Below are 19586 nucleotides of genomic sequence, written 5' to 3'. Positions count from 1 at the left end.
TTTCTGCTTTGTATCCTTTGGTTGGATGGAATGAAAGTGGTTTTATTTTATGGGCTGTATGGTCCCCCAAAAAATGAAATATTTTTATTTCTTAGGACAGTAATGTGGTGAGCACAACCATGCTGTGAATGTGGATTGGTTCTTTTGTAGTAGGTGTTGGACAGAATTGAGGATACCCAGACAGGCTAGTCTCTCTCTCTCTCTCTCTCTCTAGTCTCTCTCTCTCTCTCTCTCTCTCGTAGTGATGATACTTGGTGGGTGTGTTCATTCCCCAACTTCTCATCCTTGGACCAGTCCTCCTTGAGCATATAGTTGGAACTTTAAATTTAAACCTAAGCAAATTTAAACAAAATACAGTATAAATTTATATTTTTAAATTTACGCAAATCTCAATATTAGTCCTTCAAGTACTTGCTCTTCAACAATTCCTTAACCTTTTTTTTTTATTCTATTTTTTATTCTTTTTTGTAATGCTTTACTGTTAAATTTGTTTGGAGTGAAGTCCAGACCTTACTCGAGTTAAAATATTAATATCAATTTAAAGTTTTTGTGTAAACATTTCGAACTTTTTTTTTTAAAGTGTTGTTACAATTTAAAAATTAAAAAGTGCTTAAGTGCAATTAATTTTCCTTTTTTATTTTTTCAAAAGGCAAATTCCAGAAAAAGATTGGTTTCACTTAATTAATATCGCAAAATAATATAATTGTGAATGGCATGGAACGAAAGTTATATGATAAACATGTATTTAAGACTATAATGACCCCCATTAATTTCATTTCAATATATATTCCATAGATTTTTTTAAATTCATGTTAAATATCTCATTAATACAAGCCGATATTATATTATATTCAATCAAATTTGTGCAAATTCGAATTTAAGATCCGAATTTCAAACTCTAAATATTGAGTGTTACTTCATTTTATGAGTAGAATATTTTATCAAGTCAAAAGGAATAATTGAATTGAAGAGGAAAAGTGGGTAGGAGTGTTTTTGTCCACACTGCAATTCACCTTCAGGGGTTGTTCGGTATTACTATAAAAAATTAGAGAAATGAAAGTCCAAAATAGAAACTAAAAACTAGAAACCAACGACCAGTTTGGTATAGGCATGCACACAGAGGGAGGAAGTAGCTGAAGATGCAATTCATTCATAAAATAAAATAAAAAGGGTGTATGGGATTGCACTGCTCATTCCTCTTCTATCAAAAGGCTTAAAGCAAGAACAGATAATTAATTAATTAAAAGTGCTTAGTATGATCATATAGAAGCAGATAAACAAGTAATATATAAGTACAGCTACAATGGCGGGCCTTGGATCAGTGATAAGGTTGTGACTAGTTGGTCACAAGTTTGAATCGAAGGAAACGTTCTTTCTGCATAAAAGCAGAACTAAGGCTGCATATACTGTGACGACTCTAATGAGTTAAGAAAAATCAATCCCAAGAACACTGATCTAAAAGAGAATAATAGGGAAATGAGTTCAAAATTAATTTGAAAAAGAATAATTTAATTTGTTTAATCTGTTTATTCCACATACAAAAATGATGAAACAATATCAACAGCACCTTAGATTTCCCAAATAAAAAAAAAAATCTACTTTTATCGAGTGATTGCAACTCTATCCAACACATTGACAAGACAAACAATTCTATATGGAGAAATATGATTTAAACAAAAGCAAACAACGCAATGCACAATTCTGATCGATCAAATGCAATTTCTATTATATATTACACCATTCTTTTCTATAGTTTTATATGTAATTAATTAAATGGCTTGAATCCTAATTGATTGAAGTGTAAGTGAATCATGCTACTTCAACTATGCTTGAGCACTTAATTTATAGCTCAACTCAATTGACTCGACTTGTTCAATTTTGAGTGGGTTTCATCTAGTTGCATGCCTAACAAATAGAGTTCGAGTTTCTTAATTAATTTAACTAGCAAATTCAATCGAGTTTTTATTATTTTTTATATTTTATACATAAAATGTATGTAGATTAGACAATTTTTTTTTTGAGAAGCCAGAAACCCTCTAAAGAACAGAACCCCAGCCTCAGCCCCCGAGAACTACTGCGCCCAAACCACAACAAAGGAAAAACAGCAGAAAACAGAGACCATTTCCTGCGACAGCTGAAACTCTTCCCTTCGCACCAGCGTTCAAAGCAACTAAGAACAGAAGACTGAACAAACCTGCTAAAACCAGCCAAGAAAACACAGCCCCACAAGTAGAGAAATCACGTGAAAACCACACGAAACTGGAAGGACCTGAGATTATCCTCCCATCTCCGAAAGGATGCACTGAAATTCTTCCCAGTCCAGATCCGAGAGAAGGGAGAAGGACCTGGACCAATGAAAAAGAATGGAAAAGCATCTAGAGAGCACTTCAGAGGCCGGAGAGAAGGACTCCCTCAAGATCCTTCCATTTCTTTCTTTCCAAATCTCCCAACAGAAGATACCCAAGATGGCTGCTTTAAGGCTTTTAAGGAACCCTTTAAGGTTAGTGAAATTCCAGATATGATACGACGAACTCAGCTTATAAGGCGTGACCAATTGCAATTGCTAACAATGGCAAATGGAGGCCCAAATAACTGACAATGAAGAAACAGATGGTTAACCTTCTCACAATCCTGCTTGCAAGAAACATACATCGGGGCAAATTCCAACTTCTCTTCTGTAAATTATCAGCAGTCAGAGTTCTGTTGTTAATTGCCAACCTCTCTTCTGTTATTAATATTATCTAGTGGAGCTTGAGTTAATTTAAAAATTTACATAACCGATTCAAGCTCGAGATTAACTAAAAAGGAAAAAACGCAGCTTAGTCTAGTTCAAAATAATTATATATTGAGCTTTGAGTCTAAAATTTTTGAGTTGAACTTGTTAAGTTGACAGGATTGATTGATTAAACTAGAATATACCCCCCGCATATACCACAAAGTGGAGAAGAGGCATATGAAACACACCAAACTATTCCTCTAGCTAGTAGTGTTTTCATTCATTGCGACAATTGAATCATTGATTGACAACCATTAATTTGTCACAATTTTATTGTTACATTATGTATATAAGATTATTAATTATAACACAAACCATTTTTGATTTGAAAATTATGTACACTAGCTTATTAATGGGTATGTCAATTTGTCAAGCACCAAGATTTTAATAACATGACAGGGAACCAAAAAAATTAAATGCTGAAGAAACATGCCTGCTTTCGATTTTTTTTTTTCATTGACAACCAAAATGAGAGAGAGAGAGAGAGAGAGAGAGAGAGAGAGAGAGAGAGAGATGAGTATAATTATTAAAATTAAGAAGCATTGCATACACTGAATTTATATAGAAAGGTGAAATATTTGAAGATGCAGATGGGAGTAATTAAGTCCAAACATGAATTAAGATAGATAAAGGCCAAAGGAGTACTACTCGATCTGGAACGTTATTCATAGGCAGCGCGCGAGGCGCAGACAATAAGTAGATTATGTAAACGGGAGACATGATTCGATGAAATCATATCTCCGTCACCACATACTATAAAATAATACAAGCATGCAAATGCGGTCCATGGAGTTCTTAAACTCTTAAGTTGATTAATTAAGGTAAAAAAAAAAAAAAGTAGCTACTGATGGATGGATGGATGGAAAGTAATAAGTGAAGTATGGTGAAGATTAACAATGTCTAGTGCAGAAGCAGCGGCGACGGAAGCCACGGCATTTGCCACCTTGAAAACCCTCCGTCTGGCACACGGCGGCGCAGTTGCTGCCGCTCAAGCACGTCCCCTTGAACCGGTGGCTCTGCGACTCGCACGTCCTTCCCTCCGCCACCTCCGTCCCCATCTCTGCACCCATATTATGATATATCACACATCATGCTTGCATATATATATATATATATATATATATATATATATATATATCCGTGTGTGTGTGGGTGGGTGATTGATTACTTAAATGGACTGATCCATACATGCAATGACTCGTTTTGTCTGTTAGCATGCAGTTTATGGGTAAAATTTTCATGCGCGAACAAACATATGTGGGTTTCTTCAAATGGATTTGAAAGAGGATGAGCTTGTAATTAAGCTGTTCTACTGATAAACATACATAGAATGAGTTTATTTAGATCGGATAGCTAGCTAGCTGTGTATGTTGTATAGAGAGAGAGAGAGAGAGAACCAGTCGCCATGAGAAGAACCAGGACAAGAAAAATAGCCGAAAACAGCTTCATTGAGCGCTCCATCTTTTTCTGTGCGTGAGAGAGAGAAACACGAAGAGAGAGAGAGAGAGCAGTGGAAACGCTAAGAGGGTTGGAGGACTTGCAAAGGTAGGTGGAGTTCCTTATATAAGGGTTTCACGCAAAGATTCTTAACCAAAATGCATCATGTAAAGTTTTAAAAATTTTAGAGACGTTTCTTGTCAAAAAAAAAAAAAAAAAAAAATCTCTCTTTAAATTTTGTAAAAAAAAATTTTTATGAATTTTTTTTTTAATTTTTTTTGAGAATTTTTTTTTAAAAAAATGTTTGATATTTTAAAAATTTTAAGGGAGATTATTAAAACATGAGTGATGAGAGATGAAAACCCTGGTCTCTCTCTCAACTCACATGGAGCGTGCGCTGGTACGTTGCTGGTGCCACACGTGTCATAACTCACGGTGACAGTTGTAAAGAACCAATCAAGCCATAGCATGGATGGCTTGTTGCGTCCCTCGGATCTCTACCTTTTTCGAAACAGTTCAATGAAATGAGAAAATTATATTGTAACAAAAAAATGCAGTGATAATTTATCAATTTAAGATCCGAATTCCAAACTCTAAATATTGTGTTACTTCATTCTGTGAGCAGAATATTTTATCGCGCCAAAAGAAATAGTTGAATTGAAGAGGAAAAGTGGGGAGGTAGTCTTTTTGTCCTCACTACAACTCGCCTTTAGTTCGTTTGGTATTAATGTCAAAAATTAAAGAAACAAAAAACTATTTGGTGAAAGAAATTAAAAAATTAAAAATCGACAACCTATTTGGTGAACATTTATAAAACTAATACAAATTAAAAGCTTAATTAAAAAAAATACTTATATTCATTTTAAATCAAAATATTATAAAAACTTGATTAAAATAATAAAATTACGAATAATGCACTCTAAAAATTTCAATAATAAAAATAAATTTTATTATAATTATTTACTTAATTATTCTACTTTCAAAATTTACTTTATAATAAAAATTTTATTAGACATCACAATTGGAAAATAATAAAAGTATTTTGTAATTGACTTTATTATTATTATTATTTAAAATTTATGTATATTTTCATTTTAATTATATTTAAATTTATATGATCATTCAATTTTGATTATAATTTAAAAGTGTATAAAATAAATAATTTAATTAAAAAAACTATTTTTGATTATTAAAATTTTTGGCAACAAGTTGATAAAATAACTCAAAACCATAAAAATCTATTTTTATTTTTATTTTTTAAAAATTGAAAATCAATAACAAAAACAAAAAACTGACAAAAAAAAAAAAACGTATTTTTATAATTTATTTTTTATTTATGAATAAATAAAAATAAAAAGTAGTAAACAACAAAGACAGTCCTTAATTTGTAGGGCTGCTTTTGGATATATATATATGCACCCAGAGGGAGGATTTAGCTGGAAGATGCAATTCATAAAATAAAATAAAATAAAATAAAAAGCGTGTACGCAAGTGGGATTGCACTTCTCACTCGTCTTCTATCAAAAAGCTTAAAGCAAGAACAGATAATTAATTAATTAAAAGTGCTTAATACGATCAAATAGAAGCAGATAAAGCTCTGAAAGTGGTGTTGGTGCGTTTTAGGTTGTGATGATGTTAACATGTTGAAAGAACCCTTTAATAATATATATATATATATATATATATATATATATATATAGCATTACTCACATTAATCTACTAATTTAAAAAATAATTTGAGAAGAAATAATTTGCGGTTCTCTTAGTTATTCACAAATTCTTAATTAAATCTTTGAACTGCACGCAGTTAATTTTCATAAAACGAGTTATAGATGAGTTATTTTAAGTTTATTGAAATTGATAATCATCATCACATAAATCTTTTCTTTACTAATTCGCAAACTTGGGCCACATTATTAATTAAAATCGGTATTATTAAGGGGAAACATTGCTCTACCTAGCCAATTAGTAAGATAAGCCTTTTCTGGCAGAACCACATTAATATTAATTTGTGATAGTGAAATGTGATTAATGAAATATGTTAAAGATAATATTGTCATGGAAAGGTGTATGTGCCGTGGGAGGCGGGCTATCCTGTTTTGTAAGCCAAGCTCAATAGACCTACAACAAAAGAAATTTTTTTCTTAAAACAAGTAATATATAAGTACAACTATGATGGCGGACCTTGGATCAACAAATATAAGTAAATCGGTCACAAGTTCGAATTGAAGGAAACGACCTTTCTGCATTAAAGCCGAAGTAAGGCTGCATACATTGTGACGACTCTAATGAGTTAAGCAAGATCAACGAATACTGATCAAATGTGAATTGATTACCAAAATTGCATGTCTTTACTCCATTAGATTCCTTACCATGAAAAGATTTTCTCGCATTGATTGTTGAATTGTCATCTTTCTTTTTGGATATCGTCGGGTGTCCGCGTTCGTTTTGACGGTCTGTGACTAATCCCACGCCTCGTGATTCTGGTCCCACATCACCACGAGGATGTAAATTCAGGAGCCCAGTGGAAGACTCGAACCCGGGAGGCACAAAGGCTGACCTCGTGAGAGGCACTCCCAGATGACGAGCTTATCATTTGAACCACGCCCTGGGGGCTGTTGAATTGTCATCTTGATCGGTGGGTTGGAGATCTAGAGGAAAAAACTATTTACTATATCAAATTCGTCATCTTCACAATTTTTTTTAGGAACTATTTATCCAAAAGAAGGTCTTCCTGGAGATAGAAATAAAGATAGATGAAAAAACCTCTAATCTCATCGCAAGTGAATTTAATAGAAAACAAGCTAAAAGAGTTTTAGCAAAAAAAACTAGAAAGAAAGATAGAAAGAAAGGGGTTATCCAACCCTTTTATTCCATAAGTCTTTTTTTTTTGGTAAAAGAGGGCGGCACCTCCTAGCTTTATTAGAAAACCCTTCACTTATGGCGGAGGAAAACCGTGGTTACAATTTTGAAACTTTGGGACAACAAAAGTAAAATTCCAAGACCCTAAAACTAACTTAACCAACATAAACCAAACCAAAAAACTAAACACCAGCAACCAAAAAAACTAAAAAACTAAACCACTAAAAGTGTAATAACACAAATCATCATGAGCGCAAAGAAGGAAAACTCAACAAGTCCAATCGAATCATCCTGACTTGCTGAGGAAGATCAGCCTTATACCATGTCAATAAGTCATTTTGTGCTAGTTTAAGGGTTTGATCAGCCTTATACCATGTCAATAAACTCCTATCCTACACCTATATTGCACTAAACATTGGTCAACCACTACAAAAAAGCTGATTTTTAGTGACGAAATTATTAGTGACGGAGCTAAAATCGTCACTGATAACGCTATTTTAGTAACGAAATTGAAAGTGTCACTAATACTTTCGTCACTAAAAACCCCTTTTTTCCGTTCAAACTATCGTGGGAAAATATTAACGACGTTTTTTTCGAGTATTAGTGACGAAGATTTTCGTCACTAATAGTGGCCTATTAGTGACAGTTGTGATCCATCACTAATAGTCTTGACCTTTTTTTTGTCCCCCGAAAATGCATTAGTAGTGACAGTTTATAGAATTGTCACTAATAGTCTATTATTAGTTTACTACAAAATATATTACAAACGCATCACTAGTATTACAAAAATTATTCTAATAATTTTCTTATGTTATGAAATGCGTTACCTTTGTGTGTGTGTATGTGTAAGAACTCGACCCGTGAAATATGGATTTAATTAATTAAATGAGGGGCAAAAAAGTAAATTAAGCAAGTTTCATCGACAAAGTCAGAGTTCGTCAATGAAGTCTTTGTAGTTCTTGGTGACGAAGTGCAGAGTCTCGTCGACGAGAAGTGGCCGGGTCAAAGAGTTATAAATTGATATTTTCATTACTTCTCAGTTAAGAAAACTCAAATTCAATTATAAATAGATATTTTCATTACTTTTCAGTTAAGAAAACTCAACCTACTCTCCATCTCTCTAGATTTCTTTACCCTTTGTTGCGAGAATCGTTAATCCAAAGTTACCATGAGGATCGTGGAAGGATTCTCTACAAGTTCTACAGATCGGATTTTTGGTTCGGCTATTTTCGGGTTTTGGCATAAAATCGAGGTAAGACTCGATTTTCAATTCTAATTCGAAAGTTTTGTACAGAACAGTATTGTGAGTATTTTCTGTATTGTATGTTATAGGTTTTGGAACTCGGTTCGCTATTTAGGGCCTTGGAGTTTGAGAATTCTCATTGGGGGAAAAGGTAAGGGAATACAGTTTATGTTGGTTATTTTTGAAATCAGACTTGGTGGAACTGTGGTCCACGGTCCTGTATGCGTTTTAACTACTCATTTGGGGGAATCTAACAGCTAAAACTATAAGTTTTTTATTATTACAGTTGTAACGGTCTAGCCCTTTATATGGACCTAGGTTGCCAACCTACATACATAATAACCTGTACCTCATAGACATACATGAACAACCCATCCTAAACAGGGACATACGGGTGTAAATCATACAAAACTGAGATATAAATGTCGCGGAAAAACATAAGTATCCATTGGGATTTATACTAGGTATATACCAGAGTCTACCAACTGTATTCTTAAATTCACGAACATCCAACTTAATACATAAATCAGTGTTTACAACCTCCAAAAAGATACTTCTAACTAAGTTTATTACATAATCAAATACTTACACAATTAAACCAAAAACCACCCTCCCAGTCGCTCTAGCAACTAGGACCGACGTCCTGAAGGACCTGAAAATAGAGGTTGTATAATGGGGTGAGACACTTCTCAGTAAGGAAGAAAGTATTACAATCAGTGTGTGACCACATGTGAGTATTTCAATTTAAAACATATATCCATATATATAAAACAAAGGTTTTCAATACTGAAGCACAACACATATATCAATATAAACAATACCGTTTTTCCATATCAGCTTTTAAATCATGTATATGAATATAGAACGACCAACAACTTGGTATCACAAATAATGCCTATTTTACCTCGTGGTACGGGTTGTGCACTGATATCTCTAACAATGCCCTATTAGTGCAGGCACTGTCATATATCTCATATATAGTCCAACTGTCTCCCCTGATCCATTATTCACCAGTGATTACAAACTCCTGCAAGCCGACCATCTTTGTACCCACACCGCTTAGCGTGTGTGGTTGCACTGTACTCATTGGCAATGGAATCCGAGCCTCTTGGTATCGGGACTATATCGGGACTATAAACCCTTTTACCCTAAAGTATTTCAACTCCAACTCGGTAGTATCTTTCAACTCCTTAGTCGGTAGTATCTTTCAACCCCTTAGGTGGTAGTATCTTTCAACTCCAATAGTTGCAAGTTGTGGTTCCACTTATCATATATACAATTTATAACAAAACATGATAACCTGTGCAGTTTCAGTATTTTCACAAACTCATATATCCATATCTGGTATAAACCGGCACACGCCCTCTCGGTTGACCCTTTTTGCATAATTAGCACGGTATATAACTGGCACCTGTTTTTCAACATTTTTCAGTACAAAAATTTGGAACTCCATTCCCATAATCCATATCAATAATATCAAGTGTTCACAAGTTCATTTTCATCCACATGTCACACTAATTTAAACAAAAATCTGCTATATATTATATAATACAATAAATACCATTTAAATAAAAATAAGGGATTCAGGCATCTCCTACATACATAATAATATAAATAAAGAAGTTTTGAAACATTTGGAGACCATACGTCAAAACCCGTATTTTTACCAAAACCGTAAAATCACGAAACCCGACATTTCAACCTGGTGAAATTTAGTAAAATAGTAGTCAAATCAATCATATGAATGTAAACTATCTTTTAAGCAGTTTAGTTTTACGAAATAAATGTTGTAATCAATTTCCCCTTACCTTAAACCTGAAACCGAAACACGAACGAACCAATCAAAAACAACGACTTGGGATCCCCAAAACCTAAAAACCGAAGAACAATACTTCAATATAATTTCCTATACTACCGACCTAGCGAACCAAAACCGAATTCAGACCCTTACCTCAATTTTAGGGAAAATCCCGAAATTTCACAAACAAAGATCCGTTCCATAATAAAAGTTGAGATTTTCCTCCTGACCCACGTGGTAATGACGAATCGTGGATTCCGGCAACGGATGGCGCGAAATCCTAGAGAGAGAGAGAGAATGAGAAAGAGAGAGAGAAAGAGAGAATTTATAGAATAAAACCTAACTTAGCCTTTAAGTAATCTAAATAAATATCTCCTACAAGATATTTATATACAAATATCTCAAAATATTTCCTTTCAAAATATCTCCTCCAAATTATCTCTTTATTTATTTATTTATTTATTTGGGTCGGGTTACTACAATATTCCCTCCTTATAAGAATTTCGTCGTCCCCGAAATTCACCAACTTATACCAAGCATACTCTACCTTACGTCGGAGACCTACAAAAAAGTTGGCAACCACCCACAAAGCAGCTCCGACCCGAATTTATTATCTACCCTCGCTTATGGCGAAGGAATACTGTGGTTATAATGCGATGCTTCAGAAGATTACACACACACACAAAACTCTCCCGAAGACTATACCACCTATACTACTATACATAACTACGTACCATCAGAAAATAACTGCAGGTACTTCTGGCGTATCTCTGACTCTAACTCCCATGAAGTTTCCTCCACTGCATGGTTACGACATAATACATTCTTTAGCGGTATTTCCTTAGTCCGTAACTGCTGAACTTTTTGATCTAATATGAGTACTAGTACCTCCTCATATGATAAAGCATCACTGATCTCTAGAGGTTCGTAACTCAGCACGTGCGAAGGATTCGATACGTACTTCCTCAGCACCAAGACGTGAAACACGTCATGGACTCTAGATAGTGTTGGAGGTAAAGCCACTCTATAAGCAACCAAACCTATCCTTTCCAGGATTTCAAAAGGCCTGATATATCGAGGACTTAGTTTCCTCTTCTTTCCAAACCTCATCACCCTTTTCATCAGAGCGATCCTTAGAAACACAATATCTCCTACCTCAAATTCCAGTTCTCGTCGACGAGTATCAGCATAACTCTTCTGCCGACTCTAAGCTACCTTAATTCTCTCCCTGATCAACTCGAACTTTGCAGAGGCCTGCTAAACTAGTTCCGGACCGAGTATCTGCCGCTCACCAACCTGATCCCAGAATAACGGAGATGTACACCGGTGACCATACAATGCCTCATAAGGTGCCATCTCAATGCTAGCCTAGTAACTGTTGTTATATGCAAACTCTACAAGCGGTAGATACCATATCCAACTATTACCAAAGTCTAGTACATAAGCCCGCAACATATCCTCTAACGTTTGAATAGTCCTCTCAGACTGTCCATCCGTATGTGGATGGAAAGGCGTACTGAACATCAGTTGTGATCCCAAGGCATCCTATAGACTCTTCCAGAATCGAGACATAAAATGTGGATCTCGATCTGAAACTATAGAAACAGGAACACCGTGGAGTCGTACAATCTCCTACACGTATAACTCTGCCAGCCTATTCAGAGAATGGTTGACACTAATTGGAATGAAATGTGCAATCTTCGTCAGCTAATCTACCACAACCCATATAGCATTTTGCCTATGCACCGCCGCAAGTAATCCCATCACAAAATCCATTGAAATGTGCTCCCACTTCCACTCGGGAATGGCAAGTGGCTGAAGTGGTCCTACTAACCTCTGGTGCTCTACTTTGACTTGCTGACAAGTCAGGCACTACTCTACAAAACGGGCGATCTCTCTTTTCATATTGGACCACCAGAAGGACACTCTCAAATTCTGGTACATCTTCGTACTACCAGGATGTACGGTGTAGAGCGAACGGTGTGCCTCTTCCAGAATAACCCGTTTAATTACGGAATTATTCGGTACACAAACCCTGTGGCAAAATCTCAAAATCCCATCACTGGAGATACTGAAATCCGGCTTTAACCCACTATAAAATCCTTCCATAAGCTCAACTAATTCCGGATCCTCCTTTTGCGTTGCACAGATCCTCTCCTGTAAGGTCGGCTGCACCACCAAGTTGGCAAGAATAGCCTAATGATTCCCTTCCACCACCTCCAAGCACAACCTTTCCAGGTCCATATAGATCTGATGTTGAACCCCCATTGCTGAGACCGACGAATCAACAGACTTCTGACTTAGAGCATCAGCTACCATGTTAGACTTTCTTAGGTGATAGCTAATAGTGCAATCGTAGTCTTTTATCAACTCAAGCCACCTGCATTGTCTCATGTTAAGTTTTTTCTGGGTGAAGAAGTACTTCAGACTTTTATGATCGGTAAAAATCTCGCACCTTTCACCATACAAGTAATGCCTCCAGATTTTTAATGCAAACACCACCATTGCTAATTCTATATCATGTGTCGGGTAATTCTTCTCATACTCTTTAAGTTGGCGAGAAGCGTAAGCAATTACTCTGCCCTGCTGCATTAGAACACAGCCAATACCCTTTTTAGAGGCGTCACTGTAGATAACAAATCCGCCATCCCTAGATGGAATGGTCAGGACTGGAGCAGTAACCAGTCGTCGTTTAAGCTCCTGGAAACTCAGCTCGCACTCGTCAGTCCAATCGTACCTCATGTTCTTCCTTGAGAATAGCGTCAAAGGACCTGCTAAACTGGAGAACCCTTCTACAAAACATCGGTAGTAATTTGTAAGACCTAGAAAACTTCTGACCTCCTGGACATTCTTCGGTCTTGCCCAGTCCACCACAGCCTCAATCTTACTTGGGTTCACTGATACACCTTCTTTGGACACGACGTGCCCTAGAAATGCAATATGTTCCAGTCAGAACTCGCACTTCTTTAGTTTAGCATACAACCTCTTATCCTTAAGCATTTGCAATACCAACCTCAAATGAACTTCATGCTCTGCAGCGCTCCTAGAATACACTAGGATGTCATCAATAAATACCACGATGAACTGGTCTAAATATTCGTGAAAGACCCTGTTCATCAGATTCATAAATGCTACAGGTGCATTAGTCAAACCAAAAGGTATAACCATAAATTCGAAATGGCCATACCGGGTTCAAAATATTGTCTTCAGAATGTCCTCTGCTTTCACCTTCAACTAATGATACCCAGATCGTAGATCAATTTTAGAGAAAATCTGTATGTCCTGAAGTTGGTCAAACAAATCATCAATCCTGGGTAGTGGATATTTATTCTTTACCGTTACATTGTTAAGTTTTCTGTAATTGATGCACATTTTCATCGACCCATCTTTCTTCTTCAAAAATAACACTGGTGCTCCCTAGGGAGAAACACTAGCTCGAATATACCCCTTATATAGTAGCTCTTGCAGTTGTTCTTTCAACTCTTTTAATTCAGCTGGAGCCATGTGATACAGAGCTTTTGAAATTGGCGCCATATCTGTAGCTAACTCTATAGCGAATTCCACTTCACGGTCCGGAGGTAATCCTGGCAAGTCCTTTGGAAACACATTAGGGAACTCGCGCACTACTGCAATCATCTCCAGCTTACGTTCTTCAGTCGGCGTGTTTTTCACAAACGCCAGATACCCTTGGCAACCCACCAAGAGTAACCTCCTAGCTTGCAAAGCTGAAAGGGTCTGTGGTGTAGAACGCACACACGATCCTAGGAACTTAAATTCCTACTACCCTGGCGGCCTAAATATCACCTCCTTCCTGCAGCAATCAATACTGGCATAACTGGCGGATAGCCAATCCATCCCTAGGATGATATTAAAGCCATACATATCAAACGCCACAAGGTTAACTGGTAGTACCCTTTCCTGAATTTCAACCAGGAAGTCACAGACTACCTTGCTACACCCAACTACTGATCCTGACGGCATAGCCACTACTAGTTCATTATCTAACAGTTGAACCTCCAATCCACACAGTTTAACAAATTCTCAGGAAATAAAAGAATGTGTTGCCCTATAATCAAATAATACGACAGTTTTATGAGCAAACATATAAATGATACCTGTGACTACATCACCAGCATTCTCTACGTCACCAGGTGTTAGAGAATACACCCTAGCCTGGGCTGTACCCCCTTGTTGACCACCACGTTGCGCCTGAGTATTTCCTCTGTATGACTGTTGCGAGGTTCCACTGTTTCCTGGCAGGCGACAATCTCTCGCCTTATGTCCCTACCTACCACACTACATAAAAGCCCCCGTAGTCAGCCAACACTGATAAGTGTGCTTCCTACCACAAAGAGAGTAACCATGGGAAGCTGCGGTGTTCTGAAACATACCGCCACTCTTCCTCTACCAGTTACCCTGCCTCACCTCAGACGAAGAACTAGGAGGCACTGGCCTCTTCTTCGAGACATGAACCTCCACGTCCTCCAGCAGGCTCTCCTTTGCCACAGTGGCTTTGTCGACCAGTGTAGCAAAGTCTTGCAACTGAAAGATCGCTGTCTGTCTACGGATTTCCTTCCTCAAATCCCTTTGAAACTTCCAGGCCTTCCTCACTTCATCTGGTATCATGAATGGAGCGAATCAGGATAGCTCTTGGAATTTGGCAGCGTACTGCTGCACCGACAGCAACTCCTGAGACAGGTTCATAAATTCCTCTATCTTCGCGTTTCTGACCGTGGCTGGAAAGTACCGTTCAAAGAATAGATCTCTGAAACGGGACCACGTCATTGCTACTGGTATCGGTTGATGTTCCTCTATCTTCTTAACCGACACCCACCATCTCTTTGCCTCCCCTAACAACTTGAATGTTACAAAGGTTACTTTCTGCTTCTCCGTGCAGTTCAAGACATCCAGGATTTTCTCGATCTCCTAGATCCAATTCTCAGCATGAACTGGATCTGCACTTCCTATGAACACTGAAGGCTTCAACCTGGTGAACTAATCAATGGAGCATCCTATCTTAGAAGTGAGACGGTCCTGCCCCTTATTCGTTCGCACCACCTTAGCCATAAGCTGCTGTGCGAAACCTCGTAATACACTAGTGGAGTCATTGCAAGCCTCAAGGCTAGCACCCTCACTACTACTACCTCCTATGTTGGTAGTAATGTCCCTGGATTCCATCTTGAAAGGCAAAAATGAAAATCCATTAGAAGGGTAAAAGCTTAAATTTCGGCTAATACTATTTTACTATAGACTTAGTCCCCTAAAATCATACTTTCAATATTGACGTACTCCATTAATTTAACATCATCATTCTAACTCAAATCCTGCCCTTCTGCTTGGAAACAACACCATTAATAGATTGCTGTGATTTTCTGAACCCTTCGAATGATCTAGAAAAACATAGAAGTCTGCCAAGGGAATTTCGTCTCCAGGCATACAAAACAAAACCCGAGGTCTTATCCATGTCCTATACTCTGGTATATTCTAGACTACAAAACTATAAAATTCTTAATTCTGAACATATCCCTAACTAGGTAGCATGATTTAAATCACACTTCCGATTGGTTAAGGGCTCTGATACCAACTGTAACGGCCCGACCCTTTATACGGACCCAGGTTGCCAACCTACATACATAATAACCTGTACCTGATAGACATACATGAACAACCTGCCCTAAACAGGGACATACGGGTGTAAATTATACAAAACTAGGATATAAATGTCATGAAAAAACATAAATATCCATCGGGATTTATACTAGGTATATACTAGAGTCTACCAACTGTATTCTTAAATTCACGAACATCCAACTTAATACATAAATCAGTGTTTACAACCTCCAAAAAGATGCTTCTAACTAAGTTTATTACATAATTGAATACTTACACAACTAAACCAAAAACCACCCTCCCAGTCGCTCTAGCAACTAGGACCAACGTCCTGAAGGACCTGAAAATAGAGGTTGTATAATGGGGTGAGACACTTCTCAGTAAGGAAGAAAGTATTACAATCAGTGTGTGACCACATGTGAGTATTTCAATTTAAAACATATATCCATATATATAAAACAAAGGTTTTCAATATTGAAGCATAACACATATATCAATATAAACAATACCGTTTTTCCATATCAGCTTTTAAATCATGTATATGAATATAGAACGACCAACAACTTGGTATCACAAATAATGCCTAATTTACCTTGTGGCACGGGTTGTGCACTGATATCTCTAACAATGCCCTAGTAGTACAGGCACTATCATGTATCTCATATATAGTCCAACTGCATCCCCTGGTCCATTATTCACCAGTGATTACAATTTCCTGCAAGCCGACCATCTCTGTACCCACACCGCTTAGCGTGTGTGGTTGCACTGTACTCACTGGCAATGGAATCCGAGCCTCTTAGTATCGGGACCATAAACCCATTTACCCTAAAGTATTTCAACTTCAGTTCGGTAGTATCTTTCAACTCCTTAGGTGGTAGTATCTTTCAACTCCAATAGTCGCAAACTGTGGTTCCACTTATCACATATACAATTTATAACAAAACGTGATAACTTGTGCAATTCCAGTATTTTCAATAACTCATATATCTATATCTAATATAAACCGGCACACACCCTCTCGATTTACCCTTTTTGCATGATTAGCACGGTATATAACTGACGCTTGTTTTTCAACATTTTCTAGTATAACAATTTGGAACTCCGTTCCCATAATCCATATCAATAATATCAAATGTTCACAAGTTAATTTTCATCCACATGTCACACTAATTTAAACAAAAATCCGCTATATAGTATATAATACAATAAACACCATTTAAATAAAAATAAGGGACTCAGGCATCTCCTATACACATAATAATACAAATAAAGAAGTTTTGAAACATTTGGAGACCATACGCACAAACCCGTATTTTTACCAAAATCATAAAATCACAAAACTCGGTATTTCAACTTGGTGAAATTTAGTAAAATAGCAGTCAAATCAATCATATGAATGTAAATTATCTTTTTAGCAGTTTAGTTTTACGAAATAACTGTTGTAATCAATTTTCCTTTACCTTAAACCTGAAACCAAAACACAATCGAACTGATCGAAAACAACGACTCGAGATCCCCACAACCTAAAAATCGAAGAACAATACTTCAGTATAATTTCCTATACTACTGATCTACCGAACCGAAACCGAATTCAGACCCTTACCTCAATTTTAGAGAAAATCTCGAAATTCCACAAACGAAGATCCGTTCCACAATAGACGTAGAGATTTACCTCCTGATCCACGTGGTAACGACGGATCGTGGATTCTAACAACGGATGGCGCGAAATCCTGGAGAGAGAGAGAGAGAGAGAGAGAGAGAGAGAGAGAGAGAGAGAGAGAGAGAGAGAGAGAATGAGAGAATTTATAGAATAAAACCTAACTTAACCTTTAAGTAATCTAAATAAATATCTCCTCTAAGATATTTCTATACAAATATCTCAAAATATCTCCTCTCAAAATATTTTCTCCAAAATATCTCTTTATTTATTTATTTATTTTGGGTTGGGTTACTACAACAGTTTGGGAAAAAGAGGGTTTGGTTGCATCCCTGGTTTTGTTGGAAAAACCGTATCTATATGTTGATTTATACTGTGTAATAGGGATGATCGTGCCTTGACTTTATTTAAACTGTTTATGTGTTTGGAAAACCATGATTTTAGATTACCAAATGAGTGTGGTTTGTTTGGTTATATGAGCATGCATGTGTTATATTTTGGTTGAAATGCAGTAGGAATGGGGTTCTGAATTTGTTCTAGGCACTGAGAGTATCCAGCTCTATATCTGTGGGCATATGAAATCACTAGACCATGTTTGGTAAGAGTGTTTGACTCTATATCCGAGAGCGTGAGCCTTATCAGCTGATCACCGAAGGGTGTGGATCCACCAGTTTGCGCTGGTATGATGCCATAGGAGTTTGGGACTAGTCATGTGCCTGTGGCGCCGTGTTTAACGGGTTGGCTATAGGCCAACGCTGGATATCGCGGGCCGACTTTGGGCCGAAGGGTGTGATGACACCAGGATTGCTTGATCATGTGTGTGTGTGTATGCACTATTGTGAAAATTAATACTGCAACTACATTTAACTGTGTATGTATTTCTGTCATGATAACACTCAAATGCCACACACCGATATAACTTATATTTTTCCTTACTGAGAAATATCTCACCCCTACTGTATGTACATATTTTTTAGGTCCTTCGCGTAACCGGAACTAGCGTCCTTGTGTTGGGAGCGTAGTGGCCGGTGTACAGGTATGGTACGGTATGTATAGAGAAGAAAACCTTTTTTTCTGCGTATATTCTGTTGTGTGTGGATGCGTACTGGGCGCTTGGGAATCCCACGGGGTCGGACCCTCATCCATTGTCATGTGTCTTTGGATGGTTTATATGATACAGGGATAGGTTAGATTACATTTTCACCCCTGGTCCTATTTCCGGGTTCGGGGCGTGACAGTATGTGTGTGTGTGTGTTTTTCTTTTTTTTCAAAATTTTTTTTTCTCACGAATCTGACCATTTTTATATTGTACGCTTTTTTGTTTTTTATGTATAATAATTTATCTTTTTTAAATTTAATTTAATATTATATTTAAAAATGTATAAATTAAAATTAAAATTTGAAATTAATATTAGCAAGCACCACCTAACTTATTTGAATTTAAATAAGTCTTAAGATGTAAAATTACAATTTTGTCAAAGGGAAGTGCAATCCCAATGCGTACCCAATTAGATAACGTGGCGCCTCCATTCAATTTATCTGCACATGCAAGGCATGCATGATAAATGGTACATACTTTTTTAGCTAGATAAATACAATACCCTACCTACTGGCCTCTTCTTATTTTGTAAGAAGAAGCATTTGGCTCCTTCATGCGTGCCTTACATGTGCAAATAATGACTCGCGTAAGCTTATTTATCAAATTAAACAAGTGAAACTTGAAGTTAAATTTCGAAGTCATCAGCTAAATAAGTTGAGTTTGAGTTAGTTCATACTCGACTTATTAGGCTCATAGACCGACTTGTTTATCAGTTTGTTTACAGACTTATTTTCCCATTACTTAGAAGAAAGTGAGTCACCGGTTCAGGTACAAGATACTATCATTACTGTCTGGACAATTAGACATCAAACTCGTAATCGCAACGACCCAATTGTAAGTGCGAAACTGTACCAATTGAGCTAAATCCCCCCGAGCTAAGTGGGGCATGCATGAAGGAGTCAAATGCTTATTCTATTCTTTTCCTTAGCGATTACGGGTCATCCTGGACTTGAACTAGAGACCTCGCCCGTGAAGTAAATCATTGCACTTTCGGTCCAACCAATTGAGAGAGAATTAATAGATTCCTTTTTAGAAGCGATTCATCCTTCCCGAATGCAGCATACAACTCTCCGTTGCGCTGCGCTCTCCAAGCTACTATTTCTA

At 36.9% G+C, this 19586-nt stretch overlaps 1 protein-coding gene across 1 annotated transcript; it reads right to left on the bottom strand.

Moving 5' to 3' along the window:
* Positions 1 to 3290: 3290 nt before the first annotated feature.
* On the bottom strand, positions 3291 to 4441 carry LOC131150159 (defensin Ec-AMP-D2-like). Its single transcript, XM_058100743.1, has 2 exons — positions 4174 to 4441; positions 3291 to 3836 (listed from the first exon to the last, which is right to left on the bottom strand). Exons 1-2 carry the CDS (start codon positions 4235 to 4237, stop codon positions 3667 to 3669), a joined length of 234 nt encoding a protein of 77 aa, XP_057956726.1. The 5' UTR covers positions 4238 to 4441; the 3' UTR covers positions 3291 to 3666.
* Between the last annotated feature and the right edge of the window lie 15145 nt (positions 4442 to 19586).

The sequence above is a fragment of the Malania oleifera genome, chromosome 3 (assembly GCF_029873635.1).
Source record: "Malania oleifera isolate guangnan ecotype guangnan chromosome 3, ASM2987363v1, whole genome shotgun sequence".
In the NCBI taxonomy this organism is placed as follows: domain Eukaryota; kingdom Viridiplantae; phylum Streptophyta; class Magnoliopsida; order Santalales; family Ximeniaceae; genus Malania; species Malania oleifera.
Note: the sequence above shows the minus strand (reverse complement) of the source record. Positions and strands in the feature narration are given on the sequence as shown.